Raw genomic sequence first — 13233 nt, 5'->3', positions numbered from 1 at the left:
TCCTCATCCTTTCATTATGGATGTCATTATGGAACATGTATGTTTCTTAAACATTCTATGGGTTGATATGTTGTTGTTATAATAAAAGTTGTATGTTGTATGTAGTTTATGATACGCGTTGATGAATATTGTTTTTAATGTTTGTTTAAAAGATGAGTTTATTATATCTTATATGGTTTGAGTGTTTTTCAAACCCTTTATAGAATATATAACTTTTCATATTGCATTATAAAATTATAATATGAAAGATAAAGTTATATTAGAAAACAAGTTACACGTTCAAATCTAGACAAGAATTATGCAGTTCGTTATCTGCCTTTCGTTGTTTACCCGTTAAAACTTGGGCTTCTAGTTTTTCAACCTCCCATTTCTCCACCTATAATTTTGTTTTTAAAGTAAATAATATTTTTCAAAATGACCTAGAGGTTGAAAAACTAGGATCATTAAACCAAGTTCGAACGGTTAAAGAGCAAAATGCAGATAACGGACTGAAGAATTTGTCTAACATTGAAAGTGTAACTTGTTCCTCTAGTATAACTTAATTTATCATATTATATTGTTCTAGATAAATTGAAAGGTTATATGTTTAGTGAGGAATGGCAAAATAAATAAGCATTCCACATAATTTATAAAAAAAAAACTCAGTGTATATATCACAACTGTTGTTTAGAATAATCGTTGTTAAATATTATACATTAAAGAATATCACAACAGTTATTTGAAGTAACCATTATGATAGATAGCGTGTTGCATAGCTTATAATCATTATCGCATGACCATGGTAGAAAGCATCATACATACTATTGTATGGTATTTTTCACAAGGGAAAAACCTCAGCATAATAAAAAGGCTTGAAAAAGTTGGAGGTTTAAAGGTATGTTGGTCGACGAGTTATGTGGGGCTTAGTATTTTTCAGGGAAAAAATGAGTTTTTCATCTAGCATTTCAACGATATGGTTGCTCAGGTTTTCGACGTCAGCGAGTGATCAATCACCATTTTCATTAAGTTTTCGTTACTGATCCGACAAGAAATCGAGGATTTTGAGACACTGTGTAAGCACTTTGGTACTCTTCAAGGAAATTTTACTTCCCGTATTATATTTGAGCATTTCCATTCATTGTCATGTTTTATTTTATATTTTCGTGATTTTACGCGTGGGATGTCTATGTTTTTGTCCAATAGGTCCCGGTGGAAGAACCGAGGAACTCAGAGTAAGACAGTGTGGAATTCCGACAAGCAAAGGAATAGAAAATTCTCGATACAAGAGGCCTGACACGGCCACCCGTGTCACCTGACACGGCCACCCGTGTCACCTGACACGGCCACCCGTGTCACCTGACACGGGCCGTGTTAGGCAGAAGGAGACTGAAAGAAAAAAACAGAAGCCTGACACGGCCGGTCGTTAGACCTTATCCTCAACCGTGTCAAGCCCCCATGGGCGTGTCAAGTGAAGCAGCGAGCTAACACGTGAAGGAGAATTGTGATCCAAAACACAGCGGAAATCAAAATTTCTCCTTTAGAGATCCTTATGAATGGTCATGATCAGTGATAGAATAGTTACCTCTTGTGACGATTGAAACCTTTGGTGCAGATCTCTTGTGACGATTGACACCTTTGATGCAGATCTACGAAGCGATCACGAACGTTGAACGATGACAACGCCTCTACTCAGTCCACACGAACGGATTCCTTCAATCTTAGTGCTAACTGCTATGAATGAAGGCTTTGAGTGAGTGAGTGAGAGAGAGAGAGAGAGAGAGAGAGAGAGAGAGAGAGAGAGAAAGAGAAAACGAAAATGCAACCGCAATTAATGCTTATGCACAAGGGTTCTATTTATAGAACCACTTGTGTGGGCTTCAAGCTAAAAAGCCCACTTAAGTGTAAGTGGCCCATATCTTATAATATGCCCAAAATCACTTAAGCCCATGGTACCTTACCATATTTCGTATTCTACTTAAGTACACCGTACCTTACGATGTTCTAAAATTCACTTAAGTGCACTGTACCTTACGGTGTTCCTTAGTTACTCTATCTCTCATCAGTCCGTCCTTTGTGTGTGACCCTGTAGGTTTTCGCGACATTGGTAATTATGTTAAATCACGCATTTAACATAATAAACAGTGAGTGGTATCTAGCAACACATCACTGCTACCCAAGACACGAAAATGTCACGTGATCTGACAAATCCTTCTATGATAATACTTTTGCATATAATTACCCTTTTGCCCTTATGTCTATATTGAACACAAGACATAGACCGTGTCATCCTTGTCCAGTTCAATATTGGGCCCATAGACATTTATCCTGTTATGCAGGATGGGAAAATTCCATCTAGGTCACTCATGTCCCTCAGCATGCTTCCTGGAGTACCCATCAACTGTCTTTATGGTTATCCAGTTACGGACAACGTTTGATCAACAATAAAGCACTCGACTCTACATCTAGGGTCCATAGTGGTTTCAGGTCGAAGGGTGGTATACACCATTATCACCATGAGAATAACTTATGACACTTTGTATAACATTCTATATAGTATTCTCATAGCGGTTCAATCCAGTATAAATATTACTCTTAACATTCATACCTATGTTTAAGACTTGATAACTCCTTATCCATGATCCATGAGATGTGATCATCAGTCTATATACATAATAGTCTTAATGCTTTAATATTATCCCACTTCACAATAAAACTCGACTACGGATACTTTAAGAATAGTGTCCTTATGTTTAATGTGATCTCATGATCAAGTCACACTTGATACATTAAACGGACTGGCTATTCTAGGGACTTTACTAAACAAACATAATAAAGAAAAAGCCTTTTATTATTAATAAATAATTCTATACAAGTACCAGAAGTATTTCCCTCTAGGGCTTACACCAACAATCTCCCACTAGCACTAGAGTCAATCAGGCATACCCTTAATACCCATAGATCTAGTATGGCCATCATGCTTCTGCTGTGCAAGAGGCTTTGTCAGTGGGTCAGCAATATTGTCAAGTGTAGGTACTCTGCATATTTTCACATCTCCTCTATCTATTATCTCTCGAATGAGGTGATAATGCCTAAGTATGTGTTTGGATCGTTGGTGAGATCTATGCTCCTTAGCTTGTGCGATAGCACCATTGTTATCACAATAGAGATCAATGGGATCCACAATGCTAGGAACTATGCCAAGTTCACTAATGAACTTTTTGATCCAAACAGCTTCCTTTGTTGCACTTGAGGCAGCAATATACTCGGCCTCGGCTGTAGAATCAGCAACTGTATCTTGCTTTGAACTTTTCCAACTCACAGCGCGACCATTTAAGCAAAACACATAACCAGATTGCGATCTAAAGTCATCCTTATCTGTCTGGAAGCTAGCATCGGTGTATCCAATTACAACCAACTCTTCCTAACCTCCATATACCAAGAATGAGTCCTTAGTCCTTCTCAAATACTTAAGGATATTCTTGACAGCTACCCAATGAGCATCACCAGGATCAAATTGGTACCTACTCGTTGCACTTAAAGCATACGAGACATCTGGTCGAGTACATAACATGGCACACATGATAGATCCTATTGCAGATGCATATGGAATCTTATTCATGCGATCCCTTTCTTCCTTAGTTGAAGGGGATTGTGTTTTTGATAGACACATGCCATGTTGCATAGGTATGAATCCTTTCTTGGAATCATGCATATTAAAGCGTCTCAGCACTTTGTCCATGTATGTACTCTGACTTAGGCCAAGCAATTTTTGTGATCTATCTCTATAGATTCTAATTCCTAATATATAGGCTGCTTCACCTAAGTCCTTCATAGAAAAGCATTTCCCCAACCAAGACTTTACTTGTTGCAGGGTAGGGACATCATTTCCAATGAGTAATATGTCATCTACATATAATACTAGGAAAACGATCATGCTCCCACTAACCTTCTTGTAGACACAAGGCTCATATTCATTCTTGATATATGAGTGATACATCACCTTGATCAGTTATGAGATATCCATATCTCTCACGTAGGTGACGTATCCTGCTTGACCTACGCTGGTGTTGTTCTACTTGAGCAGGTTGCTCTTCCACAACTACTTGTGTTTCTTGCTCTAATTCCTCCATAGGTGTATCAATGCTTTGTGATTCTTGAATTTCTTCAAGCTCTACTTTCCTCCCACTGATTCCTTTGGAAATAAAATCCTTTTATAGGAAAACTCCAGTTCGAGCGACAAACACTTTGCCCTCAGAAGAATTGTAGAAGTAATACCCTCTTGTTTCTTTAGGATACCCCGCAAATAAGCATTTGTCAGATTTGGGCTCAAGCTTAGTTGAAGTTTGTCGTTTCACATAAACTTCGCAACCCCAAATCTTCATGTAAGACATATGTGGTTTCTTACCACTCCATGTCTCATATGGTGTCTTCTCAACCTTTTTGGATGGAACACGGTTAAGTGTGTAAGCTGCCGTCAATGGTGCATGTCCCCAAAAGGAGTTTGGAAGATCGTCGTGACTCATCATGGATCGGACCATGTCTATCAGGGTTCGATTTCTTCTCTCAGATACACCATTCCATTGGGGTGTTCCAGGAGGAGTAAGTTGGGATAGGATCCCACACTCTTTCAGATGGTCATCGAACTCTAGACTTAAATACTCACCACCTCGATCTGATCGAAGAGTTTTAATATTCTTACCTAGTTGGTTTTAACTCGTTAGGTTTCACCCTTTAGTATTAGTGTTATGAATAGGCATTTAGAGATCAAGGACATATAGTCCATTGCTCATTTGTGCAGTAGCACAGAATATATCATTTAAATAAATTGAGCAACAATTGTTCTTTATTATAAATGAAAAACCAAACTTGTCCAAACAAGAAATGGAAATAATATTCCTGCTAATTGCAGGTACATAATAACAGTTCTCTAACTGATTTATTAAACCACTAGGTAAAGTCAATACATAAGATCCTACGGCTAAAGTAGCAACCTTTGCTCCATTGCCAACTCGTAGGTCAACTTCACATTTTGCCAAATCTCTACTCCTTTTCAGCCCCTGCACATTTGTACAAATGTGAGAACGGCATCCAGTATCTAATACCCATGATGCAGAAGTAGATAAATTTATTTTAATAACAAAAATACCTGAAGTTGAAGTCTCTACTCCATTCTTTGTATCTTCCAGGTACTTTGGGCAGTTTCTCTTCCAGTGTTCGGTCTTACCACAATGGAAGCAGGTGACTACCTTTGCTATGCCTCCACTAGGCTTCAAAGCAACAACAGTGGGTCTGGGTTTGGCAACTTCCTTGCATTTCCCTTTATCACCCTGCTTGATGGGCCTTTTGTTCTGTCTCTTTCCATTTACGATCATCAGAATGGAATTCCCTTTTGACTTCAGGTTCTGCTCAGCAGTCTTTAACATGGTTAGCAGTTCAGGAAGAGATTTGTCCATATCATTCATATTGAAATTTAGGACAAATTGACTGAAACTATCTAGCAACGATTGCAAGACCAAATCAGTCGCTAGTTCCTTTCCAAGGGGAAAACCCAACCTTTCAAGGTTTTCCACATACCCAATCATCTTAAGCACATGGGGACTTACAGGGGCTCCCTCAGCTAACTTTCCTTGAAAAGGGGCTTTTGAAACTTCAAACCTCTCGTGCCTTGCTTGCTCATGATATAGCATCTTCAGGTGTTCGATCATATCGAACGCTGCCATGTTCTCATGTTTCTTTTGCAATTCTGAGTTCATGGTAGCTAGCATGAGACAAGTAGTTTCATTGGTATCATCGACATGCTTCTTATAAGCATCTCTTTCTGCCTTAGGTGCAGAACTAGGAGGTTCCTCTTCAGGAACGAGTTTCTCCAAGACATACAACTTTCTATCATGTTTGAGGACAATCCTCGGGTTTCGGTGTCAATCCAGAAAATTTGTCCCAGACAATTTTTCCTTGTCAAGGATTGATCGCAAAATGTTGTTAGAGGTGTTTGTTGTCATGGTAATCTACATAAGAATTAATGAAAATATAAGTATCAATGACATATTTAATTAGGCCTTTAATTCAATATGCTCCCACTATTTTACTCAAAATAAATGACCCTCATCATTTGATTCGGAAAATCCCGTTGGAAGATTTTCTAGTGGGTCGAGATCCATATTTCACTTTGTTCTAAGTTCGCGTAGGCGGATTACACAAAACTAGGTTATTTAGGTAGGAACTCCTTCCAATTGTATCTCGTACAACTCTCGAAAATTTCAGTTGGGTGAATAACTCCTTATTCCAATCCATCATATGGATCATCTCCAACTCTTGCTTCTAAACATATATAATCTTATTATAATTTGTTTAGTTAAGTTTGACCCATTGTTTTAGCAATTGGATATTACAATTATCCCATCGCACCTTACTAATATAGAACATGCACCTCGCGTAGAAACCTACATTATCCGATACTAGTCTTAATGAGTGCTAAAACTTGGAAAGCATAAACTTAATATTTAATTTGAGGGAATTGCAATTATTCTGATCTCACCGGCTTATTTATCATATAAATCGTCTCTCACATGCATCAACATATATTCACATGCATCAACATACATACACATGCATCAACATACATAATGAAACAGTTATGGCCCCTAGCGCAATTGTTCTCCCAAGCCAATGAGAGAACCTAAGCTAACCTAATAACGATCTAAGCTTCTCCAAGCAAGATCTTCAAGGTTGTCCTCCTTTGATATTGAATTCTTCTCTTTCTTCATAACATTGTCCTTCTTTGATATTGAATTCTTCTCTTTCTTCATAACATTACATTACAGAAGAAACTCGTTTTACATACGAGGGATTGAGATGAGAAAAGAAGTTACATTAAGAGATTAAAAGAGAGGCAGGACACGCAGGTCGTATTTTAAAAACCCAAAACAAAATAAAGGAAAACTAAGGCCATAACTGATCACCACAAGGCAATAATAATAAACACATTATTATTATTAATTTTAATTCTTTAATTAATTAAAACCAAATTAAATTTCGGCGACCGATCACACAACTCTTGTGCAGTCACAAAACAGAAACCCTGAGAATTTTGACTCTGTGAATGTGACGACTGTCACAAGAATGTTACGACCGTCACGTCCAGCTTGTTATGACCATCACAGGCCCATGACGAACGTCACGCAGCCAAAATAACAGAAACGCCTAGAATTTTGGATCTGTGAATGTGACGACCGTCACAAAGCATGTTACGATCGTCACGTCCAGCTTGTTACGATCGTCACAGGTCCATGACGATCGTCACGCGGCCAAAAAACCAGCGCTTTGAAACAGTCAACAGACGTGTTCCAACAAGCCCTCAATTCACAACTCCTTGACGGCACAACCCTTGTGCCGTCACTAACCCTAATGCACCAATTTCAGACCGTCAAAGACACTTCGATTGTTGATTCAGTATGATTGATCAACAGGTCATTGCTTCACCATACTAATGTCGGATTCCGAAGCATATGACCATTGATCGCTCAAAGGAAAACAACCATTTAGTGTTTGAATGAACGAAACATAAACAGTATATCATATATATCGTACTTTGCATTAGGATTACTTATATCATATATAAGTTGATCGGTCTCAATTGCGTAACCTATGGACGATCGATGTATCGCTACTTCACCATACTAATGTCGATTCCGAAGCATAGTCAACATCAATCATCCAAATCGTACACACATGATGCCAAATTTAATTACTCGTTTATTCTTTGATTCATTATGTCTTTTAATCATATTAATACAGAAAATAAACAGCTATCCGATTCATGGTTTCATAAGTGGCTCTGATACCACTGAAGGAGAATTGGGATCCAAAACGCAGCGGAAATTAAAATTTCTTCTTTAGAGATCCTTATGAATGGTCATGATCAGTGATAGAATAGTTGCCTCTTGTGACGATTGAAACCTTTGGTGCAGATCTCTTGTGACGATTGACACCTTTGATGCAGATCTACGGAGCGATCACGAAAGTTGAACGATGACAACGCCTCTACTCAGTCCACACGAACGAATTCCTTCAATCTCAGTGCTAGCTGCTATGAATGAAGGCTTTGAGTGAGTGAGAGAGAGAGAGAGAGAGAAAGAGAAAACGAAAATGCAACCGCAATTAATGCTTCTGCATAAGGGTTCTATTTACAGAACCACTTTTGTGGGCTTCAAGCTAAAAAGCCCACTTAAGTGTAAGTGGCCCATATCTTATAATATCCCAAAACCACTTAAGCCCATGGTACCTTACCATATTTCGTATTCTACTTAAGTACACCGTACCTTACGATGTTCTAAAATTCACTTAAGTGCACCGTACCTTACGGTGTTCCTTAGTTACTCTATCTCTCATCAGTCTGTCCTTTGTGTGTGACCCTGTAGGTTTTCGCGACATTGGCAATTATGTTAAATCACACATTTAACATAATAAACAGTGAGCGGTATCTAGAAACACATCACTGCTATCCAAGACACGAAAGTGTCATGTTATCTGACAAATCCTTCTGTGATAATACTTTTGCGTATAATTACCATTTTACCCTTATGTCTATATTGAACACAAGGCATAGACCGTGTCATCCTTGTCCAGTTCAATATTGGGCCCATAGACATTTATCTTGTTATGCAGGATGGGAAAATTCCATCTAGGTCACTCATGTCCCTCAGCATGCTTCCTGGAGTACCCATCAACTGTCTTTATGGTTATCCAGTTACGGACAATGTTTGATCAGCAATAGAGCACTCGACTCTACATCTAGGGTCCATAGTGGTTTCAGGTCGAAGGGTGGTATACACCATTATCACCATGAGAATAACTTATGACACTTTGCATAACATTCTATATAGTATTCTCATAGCAGGTCAATCCAGTATAAATATTACTCTTAACATTTATACCTATGTTTAAGACTTGATAACTCCTTATCCATGATCCATGAGATGTGATCATCAGTCTATATACATAATAGTCTTAATGCTTTAATGTTATCCCACTTCACAATAAAGCTCGACTACGGATACTTTAAGAATAGTGTCCTTATGTTTAATGTGATTTGATGATCAAGTCACACTTGATACATTAAACGGACTGGCTATTCTAGGGACTTTATTAAACAAACATAATAAAGAAAAAGCCTTTTATTATTAATAAATAATTCGATACAAGTACCAGAAGTATTGGTCTCTAGGGCTTATACCAACAACACGGCCATCTGTGTCAGCTGACACGGTCCGTGTCAGCTGACACGGTCCGTGTCAGCCCAAGCCCAAATTTTTCCTTTTTCATCGAGCTTTTGACCATCGGGCTTGCAGAGATATTTTTTGACATGTCCACCTGTTGCTTGGAATTTTCACTATATAAGAGAACCTTCTACCAAAGAAAATATCATCTTGGAATGAGGCAAAACACAATATTGTCAAGCAATCAAGTATTACATAGAGCAAGGAGTTCGGAGAGCGGAAGGTTTTCATGAGCGGAAGTGATTGAAGATCGAAGTCATCCAAATACTTGTAATGTGTAGTTTTTATCTTACGTTTGTTTTGAACAATATGAGTAGCTAAACCCCCCAATGCTAGGGGGTGTCCCTGATTTAGAATTGTAACGAATTTGAGTTTACATTTGCATTTATAATATTATTCTTACGATAACCTTTTGATGTGTTTAATGCTTTCTCTTTCGGACCAATCAAGATTGTTTTATGGTTATCAATTAGGCTAGACCACCATTGATAAGGTTTTCAGAAGGTAACTCTACATTAGATATCACCTAGGACTAGGGATACCCTGTATGAATCAAAGTACTCTTGATATAATAAAGCTTAACGTCACCCTAATTGCCTATAGACATAGAAATTAGGATAAAATAATTAAAGGTTTTCTCACGAAGGACTTGGTAGAAAATACCCTTGAGAACTGGTAGTAATTGATATTTGCTGATGCAATAGTGACTCAAAGTTGTTACAGGGATAAACCATACACCTTCTCTGACATTGTTCCTCTTACCTTGCAAACCCTTATTTTTATTATTATTTGTCTTTGCCTTTATTTTTATAATTTTGAATCTAAAAACCCAAATCATACTTTTTTTTAATTGAATGATAATTTGAACTCGATATTGACGTGCAGTCCTTGAGATCGACATTCGGGGAATTTCCCCGTTATTACTATAATAGGCAAAATAATACACTTGTTATTTTTCCGATCAAGTTTTTGGCGCCGTTGCCGGGGACTGCCAAAATATAGAGTTTAATTTTAAAGTTCAATTAAAATTTTGTTGCTTTGCAATAAAATTATTTTTCTGTCATTTATAATTTACTAATTTGTGTATGCGAGGAGAACCCTCAGCTGAATTTATTTTTGATGCAGAGATTGAGATGACCCTTCACCGAAGACGCAGGAACCCAAGAGTGGATTCCAAAGAAGAAAGTACCTCTGATCATTCCGAATTGAAAGAACCAATGGTTGATAATCCTCCTAATCCACCTCCGGAAAGACTCCTAGGTGACTATGGAGGTGCAAACGCATCGGGTGGTGGACTGACCATTGTCAACCAACCGGTGAATGTGACGAATTTTTAACTACATCCTAGCAGAAACAATCAATTGGAAAGAAAACCTTTCCCCAGAAAGGTTAATGAAGATGCTAACAAACACCTACAAAGATTTCTGACCATGAGCACCACGTTGAAAATTGATGGCCATATTGATGAAGCAAAAAAATTATGAATGTTCTCGTTCACTTTAGCTGAAGATGCGGAAGAATGGTTCTACTCTCTCTCAGCTGGAAGTATCACATCATGGGAAGAGATGGAAATTTCATTCTTAAATGAGTATTTTCCAGCATCAATATTCCTTAGAAAAAGGTATGAAATCCTTAATTTCAAACATAAGGATGGTGAATCATTGGGATACGCCTACAAAAGATTCAAAAGGGTCTTAGTAGCGTGTCCAACTCACAATATGGATCATACTGAACAAATGCAGATGTTCATTAATGGGCTGAAAATAAAAACAAAACAGTTGATTGATACAACAGCTGGTGGCTCAACAAATTTCTCAACAGCCAATGGTATTAAAAGGATTATTGAAGCAATAGCTGCCAATGAGCATCTAGAATTATACGAAAGGTGTACTAGTCAGCCAGAAAGGGTAATTGATTTGAAATTAGAGACAAATAAAATTCGTCTGGAAGACACAGTTGCTACCGAAGTAGAAAAGAAGTTGAAAGCTATGAATATAGGTACTCAACAGATAGCTCAAGTTCAGTCGGCTCTGGCTAACACTTGTGAAATATGTAATGGACCTCATCACACGGTCTATTGTTTTGCTACTCCCCAATAAATTCAAGAGGTCAAATTCTTGAAGCAGAATAATCGCTACTCCAACACTTACAACCCAGGTTGGAAGAATCATCTGAATTTCTCCTAGAATGATCAGAGAGGGAATGTTCTGCAACAGGGTACAGGGCAATATCAGACTCAGTATCAACAACAACAGCAACAACAGGCACCTAAAAAGGCTGAATGGGAGATCGCCATTGAAAAAATAGTCGCCCACATCATGCAGTTTCAAGAAGAAACTAGAACCAATCAGAAAAACACCAATGTCTCCATAAAAAATCTCGAAGTCCAAATGGGTCAGATAGCACAACAGTTAGCTTCAAATTCTTAAGCCCCTGGCACCCTACCCAGTGGTACGGGAACAAATCTGCGGGAACAAAACAATGTTAACGTTGTCGTAACCCGAAGTGGAAAGTCAACAGAAGAAAACAGTATGGAGGAAGATGGATTGTTAGAAGTGGATTTAGAAATCAAAGAAACCAAGGACCAAGATGAAGAAGTGGCACTGCCACCTGTCAAGGAGAAAGAAAAGGTTATGAAACCAACCATCAAACTCCCTTACCCTCCAAGACAGAAGAAGAAATATCAACATGAAAAAAAAATTGAGAGGTTCCTGGAAATGTTCAAAAAGCGTGAAATAAACATACCTTTTTCCGAGGCATTAGAACAAATGCCAATATATGCCAAGTTCATGAAAGACATCATCTCCAAAAAGCGTTCCACTGATATAGACCCGATCATCCTGACTGAAATGTGTAGTGTCATTCTTCAAGGTATGAAAATCCCAGTGAAAAAGAAAGATAGGGGATCGGTCACTATTCCATGCACTATCGGTGATAGAAAATTCAAGAAGGCTCTGACTAACTTAGGAGCGAGTGTAAGCTTGATGCCTCTATCCATCTATAAGAAATTAGGCATTGGCACCGTTCAAGATACTCGGATGACACTTCAGTTTGCTGATCACTCTGTTAGGCGACCCTATGGGATTATGGAAGACGTTCTTGTAAAAATTGACAAGTTTGTTTTCCCAGTTGACTTCGTCATTCTAGAAATGCCCGAAGATGAGGAGATTCCTCTCATATTGGGCAGACCATTCTTGGAGACAGGACGATGTGTGATAGACATAGAGGAAGGAACAATAACCCTCAAAGTCTATGATGAAGAGTTAAAGATAGATATACAGAACATAATGCAATACAAAGATGATATTGGCACAAGCCACACGGTAGAAATAATAGATCAAGTAATTGCTCAAGAAATTGAAAAGCAAATGCCCCAGTCATCGTTAGAACGTGTCTTGAGTCTATCGATTTTTGAAAGTGATGAAGATGAGGGTGATTTTGAGGTACTTGCTATGATGGAAAAACAACCTAAATGGATTGGATGTAAATCACGTCGGTGGGAAGATTTAAGGCCACCACCACCTGATATCACTAAAGAACCCAAAACAAGGGAAAATTTGAAGCAGCTACCAGCAAATCTGAAGTATGTATTTCTAGATACTGGAAAAAAAATGCCCATTGATTATCAATGCCAGTCTACAAAGTGTCCAAGAAGCAGAAATCATTCAAGTGCTAAAAAAATACAAGGGTGCAATCGGATGGGCAATCGAGGATTTGAAAGGTATAAGCTCGACAGTTTGCATGCAAAAGATCTTAATGGAAGATGATCACAAGTCGGTAGTGCAACCACAACGAAGACTTAACCCAGCAATGAAAGAAGTGGTACGAAAAGAAGTTGTAAAATTGTTGGATGCGGGATTAATTTACCCTATCTTCGACAGCTCATGGGTATGTCTAGTCCATGTGGTACCAAAAAAAGGGGGCACTACAGTGATTAAGAATGAGAATAATGAGTTAATTCCAACCATAACTATTTCAG

The 13233-nt window shown here is 38.2% G+C and overlaps 1 protein-coding gene across 1 annotated transcript; it reads left to right on the top strand.

The window, feature by feature from the left end:
- Positions 1-11785: 11785 nt before the first annotated feature.
- On the top strand, positions 11786-13021 carry LOC127080359 (uncharacterized). Its single transcript, XM_051020686.1, has 2 exons — positions 11786-11961; positions 12112-13021. The coding sequence occupies exons 1-2, from the start codon at positions 11786-11788 to the stop codon at positions 13019-13021; spliced, it is 1086 nt and encodes a 361-aa protein (XP_050876643.1).
- The last annotated feature ends 212 nt before the right edge of the window (positions 13022-13233 follow it).

The sequence above is a fragment of the Lathyrus oleraceus genome, chromosome 5 (assembly GCF_024323335.1).
Source record: "Lathyrus oleraceus cultivar Zhongwan6 chromosome 5, CAAS_Psat_ZW6_1.0, whole genome shotgun sequence".
Classification (NCBI taxonomy): Eukaryota; Viridiplantae; Streptophyta; class Magnoliopsida; order Fabales; family Fabaceae; genus Lathyrus; species Lathyrus oleraceus.
Note: the sequence above shows the minus strand (reverse complement) of the source record. Positions and strands in the feature narration are given on the sequence as shown.